Source organism: Marmota marmota, unplaced genomic scaffold (assembly GCF_001458135.2).
Source record: "Marmota marmota marmota unplaced genomic scaffold, marMar, whole genome shotgun sequence".
Lineage (NCBI taxonomy): Eukaryota > Metazoa > Chordata > Mammalia > Rodentia > Sciuridae > Marmota > Marmota marmota.
In genome coordinates, this window is record NW_025999926.1 from 4,235,710 (window position 1) to 4,261,981 (window position 26,272).

A 26,272-nucleotide genomic window follows, 5' to 3' on the forward strand; every position below is an offset into this window, starting at 1 on the left:
TTTTTTTTTTTTTTTTTTTTTGTATTTTATTTAGAGGCAGGGTTTCTCTGAGTTGTTAAGTGCCTCGCTAAGTTGCTGAGGCTGGCTTTGAACTCATGATCCTCCTGCCTCTGCCTCCTAAACCACTGGGATTACAGGCGTGTGCCACTGTGCCCAGCTGGAAATTGATATTGTTGTCCCTTTATTTGTGTTATGCCGCCAAATAGTTGTTACTTGTAGGAAAATTGTAATGTATCTTTTTTTTTTTTTTTTAAGAGAGAAAGGGGGAGAGGATTCTTCAATATTTATTTTTTAGTTTTTGGTGGACACAACATCTTTATTTTATTTTTATGTGGTGCTGAGGATCAAACCCAGCGCCCTGCGAATGCCAGGCGAGCCACATCCCCAGCCCCTGTAATGTATCTTACCGATGCCAATTTGTATTTGTTAATAGACTGCAAGTTTCACTACTCTGTTTTTCTTCAGGTATTACATAGGTTTGGTCCCAGGTAAGCTTTTTAAGTGAAGATATTAGATAGGCTTTGTAAAACTAAGGTCTGTTTTCAGTAGACCTTATCTATTGGAATGAAAAAATAAATAAAATTGCCTCATTAAATAAGCCTGCTTGTGTGTTGTGGTTTTTAATTTTTTAATTATCTTTGTTTTTGCAGTACTTGGGATTAATCTACATCCCCATTGTATCTAGTGGCTTGGGAGGCAGGAGGATCACAAGTTCATAGCCAGCCTCTGCAATTTAGTGAGGCCCTGAGCAACTCAGCAAATTTTGAGACTAGTATTCTTAAGTTTTCCAGGCTGTCCTCAAAATTACAGTCCTCCTGCTACCTCCACCTGAGTAGCTGGGATTATAGGCATGTGTCACCCATGCCTAAGGAATACATCATTTTGAAAATTTTTTTTTTTATTTTTCCTCTGCATGCCCTTTTATTCTCTCTCTCTCTCTCTCTCTCTCTCTCTCTCTCTCTCTCTCTGTGTGTGTGTGTGTTTCCCAAGAGCTGGGGATCCAACCCAGGCCTCACCCATGCTAGTCAGTACTCTGCCACTGAGCTACATCCCCAACTCACCTTTGTCCTTTTTTTAATTGGATATTTTGTTTTCTTGCTATTTTATTGTTTGAGCTTCTTATATTTTTTGGATTTGGGTTCCCTATTAGATACAGAGTTTATTGTTTCTCCCAAACCGTGGGCTTTCTCTTCACTCTAAATATTTCCTTTGCTGTGCAGAAGCTTTATAATACAACCATGCCTATGTTTGCTTTTGTTGCTTGTGTTTTGGGGTCATATCCAAGAAATCATTGCCCAATCTAATGTCATTGAGATTTTCCCTGTTTTCTTCTAATACTTTTACAACTTTAGTCTTCCATTTAAGTCTTGGAATTTTTATTTAGCAAATGAATCATCTAAGTTGATCAGACATTTTAGAACAAGTTTCTTTATGTTGCACACAATCTTGCTGTTCCATTCTGCTAGAAGCCTATAGGTGGCATTAGAATGAAACAAAAGTGGGATTAGGGGAAGACTAGGAAACAATTCTGTTAACATGCACATTTTTTTTCTCCTAAAGGAAGCAGATGTCACCCTTATAGTGATTGGACAGTCATCCTACCATCATATTGAGGTAAATATCTACCAAATTGGGGAACTCAGAGATTAAATTTGTTTCAGGTTTAAGTGCTATACATCTGTACCTAGTGGCTTAGGAGGCAGGAGGATCATAAGTTCAAAGCCAGCCTCTGCAATTTAGTAAGGCCCTGAGCAACTCAGCAAAACCCTGTCTCTAAATAAAATATTTAAAAGGGCTAAGGCTATGACTCAGTGGTTAAGCACTCCTGGGTTTAGTCCCCAGTACCAAATAAAATAAAGTTTCAGTTGTAAAAATTATGTTAATAGAACAGTGAATATAGGCTAAATTGGCTGAAGTTAGATTATCATTACTTTTTTTCTCATTTTTTCTTATAAAAACTCCAACTATTCTCTCTTCAGCCTTTCTGCAAACTGACTGGGTATTCCCATGAAATCTATGTTGATCCTGAGAGAGAAATTTATAAAAGACTGGGAATGAAAAGAGGTGAAGAAATTGCCTCCTCAGGTAAGACAGCATGTTTTAAAATAGAATAAGGCAGTGGTGTGTTTTCACATCTGTGTATATGTGCATAGGGAAGCAAATGGTAAATTCCTAAGTCAGGCTACTGCTTATGATTCTGGTAAATGATCCAGCTATCCCACACGGAAAGACTTGTTCTCTGAACGTAATGATGTTTTAGCTTTCTGTTGCTATGACAAAATTCCTGAGATAATCAACTTACCAGGAAGAATGGTCTACATTGGCTCGTGGTTTCAGAGGTTTTAGTCCGTGGTTGTTTGGCTTCATTGCTTTTGGACCTGTGTTGAGGTGGCACATCATGGCAGAGAGCATGCACTGGAGGAAACCTCTTCATCTCATGGCAGCCAGGAAGCAAAATAGAGGAAAGGGCCAGGATCCCCATGTCCCTTCAAGGGCACCGCCCGCCCTTCCCCTTGCTAATGATGTAACTTCCTTCCATGAAGACCCACCTTCTACTTTCTACCACCTCCCAACACCACAGGCTGGCAACCAAGCTTTCAGTACATGGGCCTTTGGGGGTCCCTTACAAACCCTGGCAAATGGCATGGAAGGATATTGGCAATGTACTTTTGAAAGAAAAGGCAGTTGCAGAACAGTATTTTCAATATGACTGCATTTTTGTAAAAGCAAAAATAATTTTCACAAACATAAAGATTTGGGTATGAAAGCATGCATGTGTATGTGTGCGTGATGAAAAAGGTTATAAGAAAGATTACAGCATTTTTGCCCCAAAAATGGAAGTGAAAAAATTGACTTTTTAAAAAATATTTTTTAGTTGGAGATGGACATAATGCCTTTATTTATTTTTATGTGGTGCTGAGGATTGAATCCAGTGCCTCACATGTGCTAGGCGAGCGCTCTACCCCTGAGCCCCAGCCCAGAGAAAATCGACTTTTGTAATTTTTACAAGTGTGTTTTACTTTTGTAATTAAAAGAAAAACAGCATGAAGCTTACATATTTTCATATCTCAGCACCACACCTGGGACACTCCATGTCCTTGAACTAAAGAGAACTGCGGATCCTTTGAGACAGCACAGAGAGGTTCTTCATAGCTCTCCAGGTGGAGGAATTGCTTTCTTGGGTGCAACAGCCCCTGTCTCCACAGCTGCTCTTACTGCGCTGAGGAGCCAGGTGGCACTGTGCAGCTAGTTGAAGATTGTCATAGCTCCACATTCCCCACCTGACCACGATTCCTGGTGATTAATGGAGCTTAGTAATTGCAGTCAAAACCAGCGTGTGTGCTTTGGGTAGGAATAACTCAGTTTCTGAAATGCAGAATAAGGCAACTCATACTCAGAATCATGCGCCACAAATACTATTTTGAGCTCTTGTCTCTGACACCCACTGTGGTGGATGCTCCCTGGAGAACAGAGATGAATGAGCCCTGCCTTCCAGAGATTTCCATACTGCATAAGGGCTTGTGGTAGAGAAGTGTGTGCTGGGGGCCCGCCTCAGCATCACGAGAGGAAAGGGATCTGGACGGCTTCTCCCAGGAGGGATGTCTCAGTGCCCCCTGAAGGAGCTGGCTGGTGGAGGGAGGGCGAGCAGGGTGCTCAGGACACAGATACATGTGCAGGTACACAGAGGCAGGACTGGAGAAGTGCAGGTCCCTGCCTCTGGCCGGACTCTCAGAGCCAGCTGGGGAATTGGTGTGAGCCAAGAGGTGGGTCGGGCTGATGCACAGTGATATGGAGTGACATTCCAAGGATTGTGGATCTGTTCTGAAAGAACTGGGGCAGTCGATCAAGTGTCGAAACAGCAAAGTGAGACAGACACATCCCAGTGTGGGGGAGGAACTGGAACCAGCCCAACCAGATCCAGTGATGTCAGTGAGAAGGTTCTGGTAATTAACTAGGGAGAAATGGGAGGCCTCCAGAGGAGATGGAGAGGCATGATGGACTTGAGAGCCATTCATGAGGTAGAATTGCCCTGATCCCTTTGCTGATATTTTAATTTTATTTTTTCTTAATTTTATTTATGTATTTATTTGTTTGTTTGTTTATTTATTTATTTATTTAGTACTGGGGATTGAACCCAGAGGCCCTAAACCACTGAGCCACATCCCCACACCTTATTTATATTTTATTACAGACAGGGTCTCACTGAGTTGCTTAGGACCTCACTAAGTTGCTGAGGCTCACAATCCTCCTGTCTTAAGCCTCCCGAGCCGTTATTTTGTATTTTTATTTCTACTTGTGGTACTGGGGACTAGCCCAGGGGCACTCTATCACTGAGCTATGTCCCTAGCCCTTTTCTGTATTTTATTTTGAGACAGGGTCTCCTTAAGCCCAGGCTGGCCTTGAATTTTTGATCCTTCTGCCTCAGCCTCCCCAGTAGCTGGAATTACAGGTGTGCACCACCATACCCAGCTCACTAGTGATTTTAAAGAAAGCAACCTAAGCTGGGCGTGGCGGTGCACACCTGTGGTCCCAGTCGCTGAGGAAGCTAAGGCAGGAGGGTCAAAGTTTAAGACTAGTCTCAGCAACTTGAGGAGATCCTATCTCAAAATAAAAAAATTTAAAAGGTCTGGGGATAGAGAACCCTGGGTTCAATCCCCAGTGCTGCAAAAAGAAGAAGAGGACAGAAGTAAGAAGGGAAGAAACACAGACTTTATTAAAACTGATGATGAGCTAGTTTAAGCTTGAGCGCTTGATCTGACCTTCCCCCTGCCTCTACCTCCCTCCCTCTGTCCTGCCCCCACCCCCAGCCCTGCAGTGGAGGAGATGGCAGTAGATCTGCCGGAAAGGGCAGACTGTGGCCCTTTCCTCCTGGCACACTATTTTCAGGTGCTGTGACAGAGTCTCAGCATGTGTAAGGTCTGCTTATCATTTAGCACTTTAGATATAAACTGTGAGTTTCACTTTAGTAGCACCTCATCCATTGCCACAATAAAGGTATGGAGTTGCAAAGAAAATAGGTGAATTCTAAACCAAATGCATGCTTCTAATTATGAGAAGGTATGTTCAAATCTTTTAATGTGCTTTAACTTAAATATACTTTATATAATATGTATAGGTATAAAGCTTACACTGTAAATATTATATAAACCATTATATTATAGATTTTATGAAATTATATTGTATAATATGCATTTGGGGGGTACTAGGGATCAAATCTAAGGGTGCCCTACCACTGATCTACAGCCTTTTTTCAGGGTAGCTGGGTCTTGCTAAATTAGTTGCCCACACTGGCCTTGAATTTGGCCATTCTCCTGCCTCAGCCTGGGGAGCTACTGGGATTGCAGGGGTGCACCACTGTGCCTGGCACATGTTTTGCTTTATAGTGTTAAAGTACTGTCTTGACAAGCAGAAAATATTAGATTTTCACAAAATACTTTTTTAAAAGCTTGAACCTGTATAAAGTATAAAGCATAAATATCAGAATTGTCCTCACAGTAGTCTTATTTGAAAATTAAGGCACTTAAAATACATTATACAGTTATAATTTAGAGTTAACAGTACCCACTTTATAAAGACAAAGAATAAGAAAATAAGACCGTTAAATTGTTTTAAATTGTTTTAAAGTCAAAAAACAAGAGTTTTACACATAAGAACTAAATTCAAACTAGCAAAATTAGATCATGCCTAATGGGAACGATTGTTCAGCTCTAGGCTTTGGCATCTCCTTTAATTGAATTTCTATTGACATAAGATCTGGATTTCTGAACATTTATTTTAGATATAGAATCCTGTAAAACAAATTTGATGTTTTACTCATGTCTCTGAGTCAGCTCGCCTGTTCTTGTTTCGTGGTAAGATGAATGTCACAGTCACAATGTAAACATGGAAGAAATCAAAGAGCTGGAAGAAGCAGGGAAATAATATGAGTCTGGAACTATCAGGAAGCCAGTGGGTCAAGAGCTGCATCATCAATGTGATATTATTCTGCATATATTTTGGTTTTCATCCACAGTTCCTGGCTCATAGCTGCCTTAAGGCAGGTCATAGGAACCAAAAATATACTCTAACCTCCCCGCCCGTGCTGTGTTGGAGCTGGCCATAAAGAAGTTCTCTTTTCTACCTGACCTGATAGTAGATCATGAGACCCCATTTGGAAAGGGGTCCTGCCCGGAAGGAAGGCTGCACAGAGTCCGGGAAGAATCTGGACAGGCCGTGCTGGCTTCCCCCACCGCCTGTCAGCACCAGATCCAGCCCTCTACAGAGTTGCCCGCTTCAGGCGTGTCCATGCAGTGAAGTCTCCAGAAAAACTCGGGAGCTTCACGTGGCCACACACGTGCAGGTTTCTAGAGGGTAGGGTGTGCAGAGGCCCAGGAGGCTCTGTGCACCCTCCCCTGTACCCGCCCTGGCCATCTCTTCATCTGTGTCCCCTGTGGCATCTTTTATGATAAACTGGCAAGAGTCAGGACGCATCCCGACTCTTGTGTGAGCCACGCAAGCTCCTGAAGGAACCTGAGGAGACCCGGGGAACCTTGGTTTGTAGCCAGGCAGTCACAGCTCAGGACAAACGTCGGGGACTGACTGGCATCTGAATTGGCGCCTGTCTCGGGACCTGCACCCTCGGCCTGGGGGACCTGATGCTGTCTCCTTCGGACAGTGACAGGGTTGCATTGCATTGGAGGACACCCCCGTCGTTGGTGCAGGATGGCTCCCCTGGCGTGTGGGAGAAGCTCCGCCAGTGGGCAGCAGAAGTGGTCTGAGCTGTGAGAGGCCAGAGCAGAGCTGAGGTCAAGTCTGAGTTCGTTTTTCCTACTCAGTTGTCAGTGAAAAGCTAAAGGCGAGACGTAAAAGAGACACCAGGAAAATCAGTTGTGGGAGTAGTACAGGGGCTCCGTGGGGAGAGGGACGTCAGTGGGAGCAGAAGCAGACCCCCGACGGGGGAGGAAGAGCGGAGGGCAGCTGCCTCTGCCTCTCTGGGCCTCTCTCGGCCTGACGCTGCAGGCTGTCCCCTGTTTGAACTCTGAGGCGGGGCATTCCCATCCAGGCCCTGGGGCCAGCCCTTCCCAGGTCCTGCTCTGTCCTTGCCCCCAAGCCTCACCCCAGGGAGAGGACGTGGAAGCCGCCTCTGGCCTTCTCTGGAGCCCGGGGGCCCCTGGCGAGCTTCTCACTCTCTGGTTAGAACAGAGTCCCACACGCACCCAGCTGTGAGGACGCTGGACAGTGTAGGTCAGCTACAGCCCAGTGAGAGGAAACGGCTCTTTGACCGACATTTAACCACCGGGCCACAGTGTGCCCAGAACAGGGCCGGAGCAGCCACTAGTGGGTGAGACTGAAGAGCAGAGTGGGAGTCGGTGGCAGCGCTGCCGCTGAGAACTCCTCCCTGTTGCCTGCTGGGGTCAGACACTGCTCCGGGCTCTCCCCTGAGCGCAGTCCAGCCTGAGGCTGACAGGCTTCTGTGGCAGAAAGGGACCTGGGTCTGTCTGTCATCACTTCTTTGAGAGCAGATGTTCTCACCAAGGACATTATCCCCTTGCTAAGGGGGCATTTGGCATTTTCTGGAGACACAGTTGGTTGTTGCAGCTTGGCAAACAGTGCCGAGAGCGCGTGCCGGGTGTCAAAAGCTGCTGAGCACCCAGCCCCACGCGGACAAAGGATCATCTGGGCCAGAATGTCAATATTGAAACCGTTCTTTGAAGAAAAGGAAAAAGGACAAATGAAATACGAAGTGAGACGTGACATAAGAAAGCGAATGTCTTGTAGAAATGCCAGCATCGTCTCCTTAACATTTAATGGCGTGTGTAATGACCGCATCTAAAGACACTCTTAACGTTCCAGGACAGAGCCCCCACGTCAAGTCAAATCTGCTCTCAGGAAGCCTTCAGAGCCTGTGGCGGGCAGTGACTGGCCCTCTTTTTGACTTCCAAGGAGACCCAGCCCAGCAAGGTGGGACCCTCATTGTAGGTCCAGGTGAGCATGAAAGCCCAGATCCAGCCGTGTGCACTTCCTGTGCCTCTTACATGTCCCAAGGCCACCTGTTTTCTCTGTAAAGCAGACAGCATATAAAAGCGGGCACCTGGACCTCACTCAGGATGCCGTACTCTCACGGGGCATCTTTTGTTTTCAGAGGCTTCTGTTCTTTGGCATCTGTGTGTTTGATGAGTGTGCCTGTCATTCCACGCCCCAGGGACTGCAGGGCTCGGGACAGGGGAAGCCAGCTGTGAGATGCTGATTTGTTTATGGCTATTTCACGCTTTAAAAAGCTCAGCAGAGGCCAGGAGTGTAGCTCAATGAGAGCATGTGCTTAGCGTGTGTTCAGCACCCACCACAAAAGAAAAGAAATAGCTCATTGGAGGTGAACGTTTCTGAACAGGAGGAAATCCTTAACACTTTCTGTCAGTGAAAAACTCTGTCTAGTCATTTATAGCTAACGAAACTGCAGGACTTGCAGTGTTCGAAAGCAAGTCTGTGCAGGGCAGCTCATTCAGTAAGAGCTACCATAAGCCGGGCATGGTGGCACCTGGTGTGCACGCCTAATAATCCCAGCGGCCTGGGAGGCTGAGCAGGAGAATCACAAGTTCAAAGCCAGCCTTAGCAACGTAGGAAGGCCCTAAGCAACTTAGTGAAACCCTATCTCAAAATAAACGGGGCTGGGGATGTGGCTCAGTGGTTAATTGCCCCTGGGTTCAGTCCCCAGTACCATAAATAGATAAATAACATAGCCATCATAAGTCACAGACTTTTAATGACTTTATTTTTTTAAATACTTTTTAGTTGTCAATGGACCTTTATTTTATTTATTTATATGCGGTGCTGAGTTTTGAGTCCAAGAATCAAAATGAACAGAACCTAGACTATAACTTGCAGCTTACTTGAGCAGATAATTAACACAAGGTCTTTTTTTTTTTTTTTTTTCCGGTACCAGGGATTGAATCCAGGAGCACTTTACCACTGAGCCACATCCTTAGCCCCTTTATTTTTTATTCTGAGACAGGGTCTTGTTAAGTTGCTTAGGACCTCCTTAAGTTGCTGAGCTGGCTTTGAACTTAAGATCCTCCTGCCTTAGCCTCCCGAGTTGATGGGATGTCAGGCATGTACCAGTGCACCCAGCTTGTAACAGATGGCCTTAATGCCTTATTTTTAAACCTGTTTTGGGCTTTGTTTATAAAACAGATAGCCTATTAATCATTATTTGGGCATGGATTTTTAGAAGTGATTTGTTTCATTATTACATATATTTAAGAAACAGATGTGATTTTCCAGCTTGGTATCTATGTTCAGTATTCTGCCTGTGTGACAGGACATTTTATTTAATTATATTCAATAAAACCTTAATAGGTTATAATTAAAGAATCTTTCTCCTTGGATCTCATAAAACCACTCTTATTTAACCATAATTCTTGTCCTGCTTTATTGCTATAATTAAAAAGTATTATGGCATTGTACAGAGAATATAATGTACTCTAGGTGATTAATTTTCCCCTTTGGACTAATTAAAAGTTGAAGCCCTTTCTTGATTCTAGTAAGAAATAAAATAAATAATAGTTAACATGCAAACCTCAGCTTTTGTTCTTATTTTCTTCTAGGTAACAACATCCATTTTATGCACCGTGATAGGAATAGGTTGGATCATAAACCCATAAACTCTGTCTTACAGCTTGTAGGAGTTCCGCATGTGAACTTCACAAGCAGACCTTCCATCATCCACGTGTGACTTGCCAGTGGTCCTTGGGAACCTGACCTTCAGTGCCAGCATGCAGCACCTTGTGCTTTCTGGGGCTGGCCCCTCCCAGCCTCTGAGGGAGGATGAGAGCAGATTCCTTCCATTTGGATCCAGGTTGAGGCTTCAGTTGTCAAAAATGTGATACATATTTTAAATTTTGTAGCTTTTTATAGCTTTTTAAAAAATAACGGAGTCAGTCTACTTTGGGCTGTGGAGAGCAGCTCAGCAGCAGAGCATTTGCTTCCCAGGAACAAGACCCAGGGTTTACCCAGCACTGCGAAAATAAAAATAAAAATACATGCACACATACTTGTAAGTATACAGGAGAAAACTTTAAAAGTTATAGAACTCTCATGCACAAGGCCCTGGGTTCAATTCCTGGCACCACACACACCGCTCCCCCCCCCCAAAAAAAAAAAATCGTAAAATTAGGAACACATTTGCTAAAATTAAATAACGTGGTCAGTTGTTCAATAAAAGATGGTTTCAGCAATTAAAAGATATAACGGAAATGGAAAATAACTCCACCATTTTATTCAATAAAAAAAGCAGGATATCAAATTCTGTAAGCAATATAACCACTTTTTTTATATGTATATGTTTATATTTTGGTATGCTTAGGGAAAAAAACAGAGGAGAATTGCCAGTATTGTAAGATTACAGTTATTTTTGTCTTTTTCAAACTTCTCTTTATTTTCCAACGGTTCTCTAAAGAGCATGATTGACCTTTTTCTTTTCCTTTTCTTTTTTCCTTTCTTTTTTTTTTTTTTTTCTTATTTTTTTTTGACTAGGCAAAGATCTTTAAACACCGGAGGACAAATACCTCCTCAGAGGTGCAGATTACGAGGCTGAGGCCCGCTGGCTTCCATCCTGTTAGTGCTCTGCCCGGGCACAGACCACGCCCCTGACACCCAGCCACATCAGCTGCCTGTTACACTAGGGTTTTTTGGTGGGAAAAAAGAAGTGACGGAGAAAAATATTTTAGGGTCTTTGGATTTTTTGTTTGTTCGTTTTTAACATGGAGCTGGGGATCAAGCCCAGGGCCTCACACATGAGAGGCAAGTGCTCTGCCACTGAGCTATATACCCGCAGCCCATTTAAGATATTTAATTCATGTATTTAAAATATGGTCAGGGCTGGTGACACAGCTCTGTGGTAGGCACTGGCCTTGCAGGCATGAGGCTCTGGGTTCAATCCCTGGGACTACACTAAAATACATATATAGAGAGATATATATACACACACATATATGTATTATATACATGTGTTTATATATATATATGTAAAAGTATGCTTTTTGAAATTTTAAGAATGTGTGAATTTTTAAAACTTTATAACAAATGTACACCATGGTTTGGTTGTACATTCCTAGACAACTACTATTTCTTACCCCCAGATTGCTCTTATTTAGAGAACTATGTCATCTTTTATTTTTCTAGAATCTTAATATTTTTGAGGGGAAGCAACCGAGAAATACTGATGAAAAATAGTTACATAAAAATAATGGTAATTAGCAAGTATAAAACCACTTTGAACTTATAATACTTTTATATAACATGAAATTACAAAAAAATCTATATTTAATGAACCCAAATATTTGTATTTTCACATCTGTATACTTGAGCGGTCATGTTTTAATCAATTAAAATGAAGTTTCTCATAAAATTTGAAAATAGACTTTTTCATGCTATTTTTAATACTAAAGAGTGGTAATTCAGAGCCCTTTGCCAATATCAAACTTAAAAATGCTGGATCATAAGCTTACAGGAAAATCTATGTAGTCATACATGTACACCACATCTTTCTAAGGTAAATAAGTATCCTTTATGTGGCTTCAGGCAGGTAGTTACATTAATAGAGTTCAGGGGTAAATTGCCCACCCAAACAAATGTGTTTTATGTAAAATCACCACTGGGTGTGGTGCCATGTTCACATATACTTGGGAGTTTGAGGCATGAGGACCACTTGAGCCCAGGAGGTGGAGACCAGCCTAAGCAACAGAGCAACTCCCCACCTCTTAAAAATGTGTGTGTGTGTGTGTGTGTGCGTGCGCACGCACACGCAGGTTTATATTAACAAAACTACATATAACACATGCTGTGAACTATATAAGGATCCTCCACATCTAGTCATAATACTGGACTCAAAACTCTGAACAACCTCCCTGTGATATGTGCATAGATATACTGGATAAGAGGATAATACCATAACATTTTGTGGTGTTGATTCTTTGCCAGGTCAAATCCAGGTGTTTTGTGTACACTGGGTAGCATTATCATCAGTATTCCCATTTTACAAAGAAACATCCTTTTTTAAGTTGAGCTTACAATAAAGTGAAGAAGCTTCCACCGAGGCCAAAAACATTCTCAGAAATGAGACTGATGACCACGTTTGACACCGTGGACTGCCCTGAGGAGCTGGGATTCGTCCAAGAAACCGAGCAGGCTGTTTCTTGGCCTTCTCCAATGCCTGGCACAGCAGAGTTAAAACTATGACTCCTGATTCAAGGACAGCCCACAGCTGTGCCTGAGACCTGAGACAAGGGCTGCAGCCTTGTAAGAATACCATCAAATCCATCCCTAGGCCGAGGAACCCAGTGAGGAAATTTGTTGTAAAGAATCTATGATGAACTTCTAGGGAAACAAGACTCAGTGAAATGAGAGTGTAAGTTTAATTTTTAAAAATCGTGATGCCTGTAATTCCAGCTAACTTTGGAGGCTGAAGCTGAGAGTCAGTAAGCCCACAAATTTGAAAGCAGCCCTGGGCAACAACCATTCAGACCCCCATCTCAGAAAGCAAAACAAAACAAAAGAATTGATCTGGGATGTAGCTCAGTGACAGAGCAGATGCAGGTCTGAGGCCCTAGTTCTGTCCCCAGAGCTGAAAAAACAGTGTTCCAGAAGATAATTTAAGACACAGCTGCGAACAGTACTCATCATGCTCTAAAGGATGACTTTCATTAAAAGTGTTAAGATAATTTCATTCACTTTTCAACTTCCACTTCCTCATGCACGTATTTAAAATGAAGTAGTGCTGTTCATGTGGTGGCCCTGTTAGCAGAAACACTGGGAACAGTTCAGGGATGCCAGGCTTAGATTGTATTATCAGATGCTTTAAATAGATAATCAGATAAATTAATTCCTTTTTTTTTTAAGAGAGGGAGAGAGAGAATTTTTTTCATATTTATTTTTAGTTTTCGGCAGACACAACATCTTTGTATGTGGTGCTGAGGATCGAACCCGGGCCGGGCCGCACGCATGCCAGGCGAGCGCGCTACTGCTTGAGCCACATCCCCAGCCCGGATAAATTAATTCCTAACAGAGGACCTAACAGTGGCGTGTTTTTCCATCTAGTTTTCAGAGTCTAAACAAAACCCTTGCAAATTCATACTTTCAAAGGCAAAATATCTGACAGAGGAATGCTGCTCTAAATTCTTAACAATTCAACATGGAAAAAAACAGGATTTGTTTTTGTGGTGATGAATACAAATTTGAATTAATGCATTTTTTAAAAAAAAATATAATGGGGGCTGGGGATGTGGCTCAAGCGGTAGCGCGCTCGCCTGGCATGCGTGCGGCCTGGGTTCGATCCTCAGCACCACATACAAACAAAGATGTTGTGTCCGCCGAAAACTAAAAAATAAATATTAAAAGAAAATTCTAAAAAAATAAATAAATAAATAAATAAAATACAAGAATAAGGCTGGGATGTGGCTCAGNCTATAATCCCAGCAACCTGGGTCTCACTAAATTGCTGAGGCTGGCCTCATACTTGCCATCCTCCTGCATCAGTTTCCCAGGTTGCTGGGATTATAGGTGTGTACCACTACACCAGATGTACTTGGAGTTTGTTAATGGTACACACATAATTCATAATTAAGTCTCAATAAGGTATCAATCAACAGAGATCATAGTTAAAGTTTACCAATTAAAATATAATGGACAGCAGCTCGGGAGGATGAGGCAGGATGATCATGAGTTCAAACCAGCCTCAACAAAAGTGAGGCACTAAGCAACTCTGTGAGACCCTGTTTCTAAATAAAATACAAGAGGGCTGGGGATGTGGCTCAAGCGGTAGCGTGTTCGCCTCGCGTGCGTGCGGCCCAGGTTCGATCCTCAGCACCACATACAAACAGAGATGTTGTGTCCGCCGAAAACTAAAAAATAAATATTAAAAGAAAATTCTAAAAAAATAAATAAATAAATAAATAAAATACAAGAATAAGGCTGGGATGTGGCTCAGTTGGTTGAGTGCCCCTGAGTTCAATCCCCAGTACCTAAAAAAATAAGTAAATAAACATTTTTTAAAAATAAATATAAATATATAAAATGGACCTGAGTGCTCTGTCGCACGCCTGTAATCTCAGCAGCTTGGGAGGCTGAGACAGAAGGATCACGAGTTCAAAGCCAGCCTCAGCAAAAAGCGAGGCACTAAGCAAGTCGGTGAGACCCTGTCTCTAAATAAAATACAAAATAGGGCTGGGCACGTGGCCCACTGGTTGAATGTCCCTGGGTTCAATCTCAGTACCCCCGCAAAAAAACAAAGGTTATATAATGGAGATAAATATAAAATTTGCCCTTTCACCATGATTCTGTGGTGCAGTTGTGTGGCATAAAGCACACACACCTGGTGAGCGTCCCACCAGCCATCTCCAGGTCTTGGTCCCCATCCTGTGCTGAGACTGTCCCCATGAAGCAATAGCTGCTCACTGAAAGCTCAAATAGAACATAAGATTGTTTTTAAAATTCTGTAACTCATCACGTTCTCTGATTTTAATTGGGTAAATATAAATTCTGCACCCGAAAGGAATGAAATGGAAAAACAAGACTAAACCAGCCTATGATTTCGCAACATCTAAATTGGGTGGAACGTTCAGGAGAATTACATAAATGGAGAATGTATTTGACAAGTATCATTTTGTAAAAATCAGGGCTAAAGAAAGGTACTCTGAATAGAGGCAAATGACAGTGTTTGGAAATGTCAGAGCTGAGTCATGCTTTTAGTGCGAAGAGAATGGATCTGAAGGTGTCCTCAATTTAACATAATCTGCCCGAGTTTTCCAGGTACTTCCTTCAGTACTTGTAGAGAGAGAAAATTCTCAATTTGAAACATGGTCCAGAGAAAAGCCAAATGAAAAGGTCAGCTGTTTCAAGTCATTTGACTGTAAATTGCAACTTTGGAAGTTGCAGGCAATTTAATTTATTTAAGTATTAAAAATGAAGGGTGGGGGCCTGGGTTTTGTAGCTCAGTGGTAGAGAGTGCTGGCCTAGCATGTGTGAGGCCCTGAGCTTGATTCTCAGCACCACATAAAAATAATAAAATAAAGGTCCATCAACATCTAAACAAATAACTTAAGAAAAAAAAAAAAAAGAAGGGTGGGGATGTGGCGCAGTGGTGACAGCTTGCCTAGCACATGTGAGGTCCTGGGCTCAATCCCCAGCACTGCAAAAATAATAAAACCATGTGAAAATAGTTTTCAGAAGAGTACCAATAACAGTGGCATTAGTGAGCTAAGTAGACTAGAGAATATAGATATGTGCTTGGCATAATTATTCTGTTGGTTGTATTTACAGTTCAGATACTCAATATAAAGATTATTTATAGGCTGGAGCTGGGGCTCAGTGGTAGAGTGCTCGCCTGCAACATACTAGGTCCTGGGTTCGATCCTCAGCATCACATAAAAATAAATAAATAAAGGTATTGTGTCCAACTACAACTAAAAAAAAATAAATAAAGTTTGTAGATAGAATGATTTTATTACTCCCAACATGAAAACAATTGTCAGTCAATAAATATTTCAAGAAATTACATAATCTTATTTTTGTGGTGTCAGTTTTAACACTTGAATGTTCTGGTTTGCCTCACAGATTACATGGTCACTTCATTGCTCATCCTCATTGATGGATGAAGCAAAGGAAAGTCATGAAGCATAAATGTTAGAACCAGACACGGTGAGCTTGATTAAGGAACAAGTGTAATTTGAAAACTCCAGTTTCTTCTCCAGCACAGGTGAAACATTAACAAAAATTAACCGTGTATTATCCCCTACAAGAAATCTCAACAAACTTCAGAGATTTGAATTCATACAGACCATGATATGTTGTCACAATATAACTATATTAAAATCCATAAAATATCACACTCAAAACCCTTCATAGCCACCTATTTAATTTCAACTTTATTTTGAGGTGCTGAGCATATTACAAACAACCTTACACCAATAAATTGAAAATAATACGCCTAGGTTTTCAATTCTGCAAGTATTTCAACAAAACTGACACAGGTGCATTAAAATAGATTGGAATAGAGCACAGTGGTGCATGTCTGTAATTCCAGTGACTCAGGAGGCTGAGGCAGGAGGATCAAAAGTTCAAGGCCAGCCTGGGAAACTTAGCAAGATCCTGCCTCAAAAAATAAAAAGGTCCATATGCAGCAAAATGAAACTAAGCCCCTGTCTCTCACCATGCATAAAACTCAACTCAAAGTGGATCAAGGACCTGGGAATTACCAGAGACCTGCACCTAAGAGAGGAAAAAGTAGGCCCAAATCTTCATCATGTTGGATTAGGCCCCAACTTCCTTAACAAGACTCCTAAAGCACAGGACATAAAATTAAGAATCAATAAATGGGATGGATTCAAACTAAAAAGCTTCTTCTCAACAAAAGAAACAATCAGGTGAAGAGAGAACCTACAGTATGGGAGCAAATTTTTACCACACGCACATCAGATGGAGCACTAACCTCCAGGATATATAAAGAACTCAAAAAACTTAACACCAAAAAAAAAAAAAAAACAAACAACCCCACCAATAAATGAGCTAAGGAGCTGAACAGACACTTCTCAGAAGATATACATGCAATCAACAAATACATGAAAAAGTGTTCAACATCTCTAGTAATCAGAGAAATTCAAATCAAAACTACTCTAAGATTTCATCTCATGCCAGTCAGAATGGCAGTCATCAAGAGTACAAGCAACAATGGGGCCGGGATTGTAGCTCAGGGGTAGAGTGCTTGCCTAGCATGTGTGAGGCCCTGGGTTCGATTCTAGCACCACATATATATAAATAAAATAAAGGTCCATTGACAACTAAAATACATACATACATACATGCATACATACATGAATATATTTTAAAAGAAAGGGCTGGGGTTGTGGCTCGGTGGTAGAGTGCTCACCTAGCATACATGAGGCACTGGCTTTTATCCTCAGCAACAGATAAAAATGAAATAAAGATATTGTGTCCACCTAAAACTAACTAAATAAATAAATATTTTTTAAAAGAATGCAAACAACAATAGGTGCTAGTGAGGATGTGGGGAAAAGGCACACTCATACATTGCTGATGGGACTGCAAATTGGTGCAATCATTCTGGAAAGCAGTTTGGAAATTCCTTAGAGAACTTGGAATGGAACCACCATTTAACCCAGCTATCCCACTCCTCAGTCTATATCCAAAGGACTTAAAATCAGCTTACTATAGTAACGCAGCCACATCAATGTTTACAGCAGCTCAATTCACAATAACTAAACTGTGGAAGCAACCTAGGTGCCCTTCAATAGATGAATAGATAAAGAAACTGATACACATAATGGAATATTATTCAGCATTAAAAGAGAATAAAATTATGGCATTTACAGGTAAGTGGACAGAGTTGGAGAATATTATGCTAAGCGAAGTAAGCCAATCCCCAAAAACCAAAGGCTGAATGTTCTCTCTGATAAGTGGATGCTGATCCATAATTGCGGGGGGTGGGGCATGGGAAAATGGAGGAACTTTGGCAAAGGGGAGGGTGGGGAGGGAGGGTGCATGGGGCCAGGAAAGATGGTGGAATTATATGGACATCATTACCCTAGATATACGTATGACTGCATATAGGGTATGATGCTACATCGTGTACAGCCAGAGAAGTAAAAATTTGTGCTGCAGTTGTGTACAATGAATCAAAATGCATTTTGCTGTCATATATACCTAATTAAAATTTTAAAAAAGATACCTCTGTGGCCCTTAACTATGATTCCTTCCTAAATTTTTCTTCTCCCTTGATTTCTCTAGGATCACTTTCTCTTGGATCATCTTCCACTTTTCTATCATCTTGAAATCTCTTTCCCTAAAGAACCTTGTATCCTTGTGTTCNGGTGGGGAGGGGGGCAGAATGGGGGCAGGAAAGATGGTGGAGTGCGATGGACATTATTACCCTAGATACATGTATGGCTGTATATATGGTGCGATGTTAAGTCGTGTACAGAAAAATGAAATGTTGTGCTGCAATTGTGTACAATGAATCAAAATGCATTCTGCTGTCATATATACTTAATTAAAATAAATATATAAATTTATTTAAAAATAAAAAGGGCTGGGGATGTAGCTCAGTGGTAAATATCCCTAGGTTCAATCCCCAGTACCAAATAAATAAATAAATTAAATAGGTTAGAAATAATAATCTAGAGTTTATATTTATCATTATATTAATATTTCTAAGTTTACTATGTTTATATATCATACTCTATATTTAACTATGTTTATATATCATATTCTATATTTAAGTTTTTATAGGTGTTCCATATCTGGGATAATGGGACAAAGTGGGGTAAAATTAACTTTCAGAAGAGTTAAGAAATGGAATACCCATAAAATGTATAAACATTTCAAAAAATGAATCAGCTCTGGAAATCTTAGCACAAAAAAACCCCCCAGATCCAGGGTTTTACAAGTAAATTCCACCAAATTTTCAAGGAATAAATACTTCCAACTTCTACAAGCTTTCCAAAAATAGAAAATGAGGCATTATTTACCTTGTTACATAAATCAGGATAAAGTAGTATAAGGAAAACTGTAAATTAGATTCTGCCATGATTACATGCAAAATTCTTAAATATTAGCAAACCAATTCAAAAAATATATAAAATATTTAATTTACCATTACAATGTAGGGTTCACCCCTGAAATAAAAATTTCAAAGAAACAGAAAAATCATACAGTAAAAATTATCTGTTTATAGTTTTTTGTCTGTTTTTTGTTTTGGTTTGGCTTTTTGGTACCTGGGATTGAACCGAGGGGCACTTTGCCCCTGAGACACATCCCCAGCCTGATTTATTTTTTATTTTGAGACTGAGTCTCACTGAATTGCCTAGGGTCTCACTAAGTTGCTGAAGCTGGCTTTGAACTCATAATCCTCCTGCCTCAGCTTCCTGAGCTGCTGGGATTACAGGTGTGCACCACCACACCCAGTTCGTGTAAGGGTTTAGAAAGTATATTACACAGGAATTCCTACATGTATGTTATGGTTTAAAGGGAATTATAGGCAACAAATGAAGAGTGATTCCTTTTGGGATGAAGGTGGAGGTGATGAGGTGGTGCACATCCAGGGGCTGTGACTGACTTGGCAACATTTCATTAAGTGAGGGTGGTGGGTACGTGGGCATCTGTAAGGTCATCGTCACACATTTCTATTTTTAAATGGTGTGTTTTGAAAATTAAGCCCGACTCAGTGGCCCACACCTGTAATACTAGCAGCTCAGGAGGCTGAAGCAGGAGGATCACAAGTTCAAACCAGCCTCAACAATTTAGTGAGACCCTAAGCAATTTAGTGAGACCCTGTCTCAAAATAAAAAAAATAAAAAGGGCTGGGGAGGTGGCTCAGTGATCAAGTGCCCTGGGTTCAATCCCCAGTAACAAAAAAGAAGTGTTTGTACATATATGTCCACATGTGCTTGTGTCTGCATGCCCTAGCGTGTGTTCGCGCTGTGAGGATGGCTTGCACTTCACCTGATTCCACAGGAATTGCCCTTGCAGTCTAAATGCTGAAAGGTTGGGCATCAGCAGTTCCATATTTTTACATAGTGAAGGGAAAAGTGATCCCCGTGTCTGAGGAATACACGGCTTTACTGAGCTGTGGTCTCGGTCCCCACCTAGAATAGCAGGTGGCAGCTTTCTTGCTTGGGACCTCTGCGTGCTGTGTGCTCCCTGGTGGATGTTGTGGTCTGATGATCAAGGACAGGATGGTCCTAGCGCCTGGTGTGCCTTAGGTCTCATGGGACAGTTAAAGAACAGATTCAGCTGAAGGTCTGCCTCTTGAATCATTCTGAACATATTTGGCATGAACTGGAGGAACAGCAAAGGAACTAGCAAAACAGGGCAGCCAACAGCCCTTTGCGAGATGCAGTCAATCCCTCTGTAGTTTGAAGAAGGTCACAGAGGATCGTGGTCATTTGAAGTGCTCAAAGGTTTCCTTATGAATTGCTAAAAGCAGCTGGAGACCACCAGTGTAATTAGCCTTATTCAACGAGATGCGGTATTTGATCAAAGCTCTTGTGGAAGTAAAACTTGTCTCTAGAAAACCATTCTAAACATCATGCCAGTCTTCCTGCAACACCGTTTTTAAAAATAGGTAAGCAGTCAGAATCCTTTCAAAGTTTCTTTGGAACTCCTGGGAGCACACGGTCACTTAGCTTCACCTAGGTGCAGCCAGCCTGCAGTCGCTGACATCTGCAGACTGATCTGTAAGGACTTCAGGTGCCACCTGAGTGTGTGTAAATGAGAGCAGCTTCAGATTTCCAAGGAACACGCATCCGCATGGTAGAAGACAGATAGTCCTCCTCCTTTCTGCTTAGACCACTTGGCTTTCCACTCCATTTTTCTAGACTAAATGCCCAGATTTTGATATCTGGTTGTTCGTGTCCCTATTGGCAAGGATGAGAGTCTCCTGTGAATTAATTCTGTTTACACATACCTACACTAGGGAGAGACCAGGACAGGGAGAGATGATCTATGTATGTTTTGTCCTTAAGAAAATTAAATATAGCCCCAGAGAACTTCCTGTAGAAAGACCTATGACCAGAGATAAACAACTCAAGCATTTTTATATTACTTTCAAAAGAAAAAAAAATGTCTCCACTTCTGTAATGTTGAGAAATGAAACATTCTAATATTAATTTATAATCCATAAAATGCAAGGTAATCATGTATCCCTATTAAAGATTATAAAAATAATTCTGTTTTCACATTTTCATAAGTCATTTTATTTTCAGATAGAAAAATAGACCACATACAGGGAATGTGTACACACACACATACACATCTACACTAGACCACACAGAAGGTATGCATATACACATATATGCATATAAGTGCTTGTAGATGCATAAGCTATAGCTGTATATGGAAAAACTGCAAACTGCTTACCTATAAGGAAGGCACCTGGTAGTTTGGGGACACCAAACAGATGAGATTCTTTTTTTTTTCCTGGTATCAGGGATTGAACCCAGGGGCACTCAACCACTGAGCCCTATTTTTTGTATTTTATTTAGAGACAAGGTCTCACTGAGTTGCATAACACCTTGCTTTTGTTGAGGCTGGCTTTGAACTTATGATCCTCCTGCCTCAGCCTCCCAAGCCTCTGGAAAAATATAGTTACTTTAAAAAGTAATAAAAATCCTAAATTATCATTGCACAACAATCTTCCCTACATTATTTGGTACTAATTGTTTATAGGAGAGTCAACTAAGGTGGGCATGGTGGCACACACCTGTAATCCCAGCTGCACAGGAGGCAGAGACAGGAGGATGGCAAGTTGGAGACCAGTCTGGGCAATTTATCGACACCCTGTCTCAAAATAAAATAGAGATGCAGCTCAGTGATGGAGCACCTCTGGGTTCAGTCCCCAGTATTGCCAAAGAGAGAGGAAGCACGGAAGAAAGATTTAATTAAAATGCAAACTTGTGTGTTTGTGATGCAGTCTCTCTTGTTCTCCCACACCTGAGAGGCGGTCCAAGGAGGGGCTGGGGGAGGAGAAGCACCCCAGGGGCCAGTACCTGCAGGATCCTGGAAAAAGGGGCCCAGGAAGAGCACCAGGGCCACCTACAGAGGCCACAGTGTGTGAAGGAGCATGGCCCTGCTGGGGACGCTGACTGGCAGGTAGGTGACTGAAGCCACCGAGCAGATGAAGGGTTCTCAGGAGGAGCTGCTGGTGGATAGACCAGAGCCAGGTCAGGGAGCCCCGGGACGCTTCCTGAACACCACGACCCTGAGAGGAACCAGAGTGTCAGGACAAGGACAGGAGGGTGAACCTGGGTCAGGGGCTGGGGAGCAGCTGTGGTAGAGCTGGGCTTAGCACACCTAGGCCTGGGTTCCAACGCCAGCATCAAAGCAAACCTCCAAACACCAGGAATCTCTTAGACCAGGAAGTAAGAAAGCACTGCAAAGAAACAATTGGGGACTGGGGACGTTTCAGGAGGAGACAAAAGCCATGTGACCTGGCACCCACTAGGCCAATTTGAGCATCGAATAAATAACGACCAGTAAGGGATCACAGCCTATCATATAAAACAAGAATCCAAGCAGGTGCAGTGGCACACACCTGTAATCCCAGCAGCTCTGGAGGCCAAGGCAGGAGGATGTCAAATTCAAGGCCAGCCTCAGCAATTTAGCAAGGTCCTAAGCAATTTATTGAGACCCTGGTTGCAAAATACAATATAAAGAGAGCTGGGGATGTGGCTCAGTGGGTAAGAACCCCTGGGTTCAATCCCTGGTACCAAAAATAAGAAAAAAAATTAAAAAGCCAGAATCCATTCATCCATCCTCCCAATACATACCTGACTATATCCATATATTCAGAAAGAGAGAGGGCTGAGGGTATGGCTCAGCGATAGAGCACTCACCTAGCATGTGTGAGGCCCTGGATTCGATTCTCAGCACCACATAAAAATAAATAAAGAAGAAAGAAAGAAAGAAAGGTATAGTGCCCAACTACAACTAAATATAAATAAATAAATGTATGAATTGTCAAGATCATTGTAATATCATGTGTAGCTAATGAAAAAAAGTAAAATAAATAAATGAATATTTTTACAAAAGAGAGAGAGGCTCTTCTTTCTAAAGAATGACAGTTAATAAATGTACAACGATTAGGAAATTCTACAACTATTACAGCATCACACCAACAACCAATCCAGAATCATCACTGAGTCGTAAATCAAAGTCCAGAAGCCTATGGTTTTAAAGTCTCTCCCCACAAATGATTCATTTCAAAGGAAAAGTGATAGCTTTACAGAGGACCCCACCACAGATACACATGAATGAGCCCAGAGGTCAAGGTTCATGAATGGCCCAGGACAGGACAAACTGCCCAAGGGCCTTCTCCTCCTAAGAAGGCCACCCCCAGAGAACTGCAGAGATGACCTTGGGGCCGTCCTTAGGAAGCTTAGGATTGCTTCCTCAGTCAGTGTGTGTGTGCATGGGGGGGCTATAAAGGACATTTTTAGGACAATGGTGAAAGGAGAAGATGGACCACATCACCTTAATGATTGTAACGTCCAGTTTTCTGATTTTGACGACTGCTGCATGGCTAGATGAGAGACGGTCCCTGTTCTTAGGAGAAGCAGGTCTTGGTGTCTCCAGCAACTGCTGGGTGGTGCACAGCTCCATCCACTTCCCCAGGGGCTTGAAAATTTCCAAACAGCAACGGAAAGCAAATGTTGCCCTCATACAAACGGGTACCATGGCAGAAGAGAAAGCAAGAGACTGTCCCTACACTGGGTGGGGCATCTTCATTGATAAAATAATGAAATTAGACCTGTCATCTTGAAAGTTCCCTGGGGGAGCTGGGCTTGGTAGTACACGCCTGTAACCCCAGCCGCTGGGCTCAGGAGGCTGAGGCAGGAGGATCACAGGTTTACAGAGCCAGCCTCAGCAACTTAACAAGGCTGTCAGCAACCTAGTGAGGCCCTGTCTCTAAATAAAAAATAGAAAGGGCTGGGGATGTGACTCAGTGGGTAAGCACCCTTGAGTTCAATCCCCCCACCACCAAAAAACAGAAAAAAAAATCACTGGAGAGCAGGGTGGGGCCAAAGAACAGCCAAGTATTTTTCTCAATTCTGCACTCTGATTTTTCTAAATATAGTTTAATATTATCTCAGCAGCTAGATTTAGACACAAGCATAGTTTTTGTGTTTTCATAGTTCTGAGGATCAAATCTTGGACCTCTCACATGCTATGCGAGCGCTCCACCACTGAGCTACATCCCAATCTCTGAAGTTTTGGTATTCTGGGGTTTTTTTGGTGTGTGTCTTTTCATTTTTTAATTTTTTTTTCGAGTTGTAGATGGATACAATACTTTTATTTTATTCATTTATTTTTTGAACTCCTTTTTTAGTTACAGATGAACATAATATTTTTGTTTATTTATTTTTATGTGGTACTGAGGATCAAACCCAGTGCCTCACACATGCTAGGACAGCACTCTACCACTGAGCTACAACCCAGCCCAAACTCTGAAGTTTTTGGGTTTTAAAAAATTTTTGTTGGGCTGGGGGTGTGGTTCAAGCGGTAGCGCACTCCCCTGACATGCGCGAGGCGCTGGGTTCGATCCTCAGCACCACATACAAATAAAATAAAGATGTTGTGTCCACCAAAAACTAATAAATAAATAAATATTTTTTAAAAATTTTTGTTGTTGTTAATTTTTTGTTGTGGTCAATGGACCTTTTTTTATTTATGTATTTATATGCGGTGCTGAGAATGGAACCCAGTGCCTCACACATACCAGGCAAGCACTATAGCACTGAGCTGCAACCCCAGCCCCCAGGTTTTCTTTTTGTTTTTGTTACTGGGGATTGAACCCTGGGGCTGAGTTACACTGAGCTACATCCCCAGCCCTTTTTATTTTTTATTCTGAAACAGGTCCTCCCTAAGACGCTGAGGCTGGTTTTGAACTTGGGATCCTCCTGCCTTAGCCTCCCAAGTAGCTGGGATTATAGACATGTGTCACCCAGCTAGTTTTTTAAACACAATATTCAATAGCTCACAAACTAAGTTAATATATTAAATATGAGGATGTACTTGCTTTTCTTTAGATAAATATTGTTAAAGGACAACTCACTTTTACTGACAGTTTCTAGAAGCAGATTGCCTATACTGCGGGCTATCTTAGCCTTCTGTTTTTTGACTCTACATAGCCCCTAACTTTGGATAAAATAATTCACTGCTCAGTCAAAGTTGCACTTAAATGTATGAATTGTCAAGATCATTGTACTGTCATGTGTAGCTAATAAAAAAAAAAAAGAAAAAAAGTGAAGAGAGGAAATTAAAAGAGAATCAGCCTGATGCACATCTGTGCTCTGCGTGTGTCAGCTGTCCTGCTGTCTCTTCCTGGGGAGAATAATGGCTGGAAGTGGGGAACCAGGAGGGGCCAGGGGGGGCCATGGTTCCCTCATATTTGGAAAGGTTGATAAGAGAGCAGCACAGGGCAAGCACTCGCCTAGCATGCACTGGGCACTCAGATCCATCCCCAGCCCCGCAGAACAAAAAAAAAAAAATGAGCCCCATATATGTGAATGGGTAGCTAGCTCTCTTCCAAAGCCAGAAAAGTCTTTGCAAGGAATTTTCTCCCCAGCCACAACAGGAGATAAGAAAAAAAAAATGCTATTGCCTTCTATAACTATAGAAGATAATCGAAATCGATGCTTTTCATTTCCTTCTGTGAGGATAAGGGGAGAATTAGACAAGGGTGTCTTTCTTGTCCTGCTACAATTGGTAAGAAAAATTGTGTAGTGAGGGTAAAGGAGGCTGTTAGCTACCTCGAATTCCCTGATTGTCTCAGATGACTGTGACTGTGAACAGGCTCCTGGGCCACCTCCCTGCCCCTGGGGAGGAGGCCTGCTGGGGTTGACCTGGCAGCTGGGCAGAGAGCTTGGATCTGTAGTGAATTTTGCAGGGTCCAAGAGAGAAGAGCCAAGTTCTGTCTGAATAACAGAACCAAGGCTCCAGCCAGAAGAGCTGGTCCAACTGGGTCAGGGTTAGAAAGCCAGAGGTGATTTCAGAAGCCAAGATGTGGTGCCAAAGCAGTGTGTGAGACAGAAGAGCAAACAAGAGTAAGGTGTGGGGCTGGGGCTGGGGCTGGGGTCAGCGGTAGAGCACCTGCCTCCTACACCTGAGGCCCTGGGTTTGATACTCAGCACCACATAAAAATAAAGAAAGATATTGTGTCCACCTACAACTAAAAAAAAAAAAAAATAGTAAGATGTGTTAGCTCTCCATTGCTGTGACAAAATAATACCTGAGATAATCGACTTACAAGGAGGACAGGATTAGTTTTGGCTCCTGGACAGCCGATGGCCAATTAGCTCTGTCATTTTGGGGGCTCTGGCAAGATAGTACATCATGGTGAGAAGAACATGGTGGGTATGCTACTCACTTCATGGTGGCCAAGATGCAGAAAGAGGAAGAGACAGGGGTCCCAGTATCCCCCTCAAGAGCACACCCCCAGTGGCCTAACTTCCTCCCACCTGGCCCCACATCTCTTTAATTTCTTTTTAGGTTAATGTATTTTAATATAGCAAACTTACAGAAACAGCACAAAAGACAACATTAAAAACACTGCTTACATGTAGGACAACTCAGAATTTTCTAACTATAGGGAATGGATGGACCATACAGCATAAAAATGCTACAAACACCATTGAGTTGCTGCCAGTAAGACATTTCTTGTTTTTTAAAAATCCAAATGCTGTCATTGTCCAGAAAAAAACTTAACAGGAGATATATATATATATAT

The 26,272-nt window shown here is 42.0% G+C and overlaps 1 protein-coding gene and 1 long non-coding RNA gene across 9 annotated transcripts in view; both read left to right on the forward strand.

Moving 5' to 3' along the window:
- Positions 1 to 1,097: 1,097 nt before the first annotated feature.
- Cdc14b (cell division cycle 14B) overlaps positions 1,098 to 26,272 on the forward strand; it is a 140,480-nt gene continuing 115,305 nt past the window's right edge. For 3 of the 8 annotated variants that reach the window (XM_048800327.1, XM_048800323.1, XM_048800326.1), the window contains exons 1-2: positions 1,103 to 1,614; positions 1,980 to 2,085. In XM_048800327.1, the coding sequence (XP_048656284.1) occupies positions 1,537 to 1,614; positions 1,980 to 2,085 (184 nt within the window). In that variant the 5' untranslated portion in view covers positions 1,103 to 1,536. Of the gene's footprint in view, positions 1,615 to 1,979; positions 2,086 to 26,272 lie in introns of all 8 variants that reach the window. The other 5 variants (XM_048800317.1, XM_048800318.1, XM_048800321.1 and 2 more) reach the window with 5 other exon arrangements.
- On the forward strand, positions 7,831 to 9,552 carry LOC125615875. Its single transcript, XR_007346475.1, has 2 exons — positions 7,831 to 7,965; positions 8,921 to 9,552. It is a non-coding gene; the product is annotated as an uncharacterized LOC125615875 (long non-coding RNA).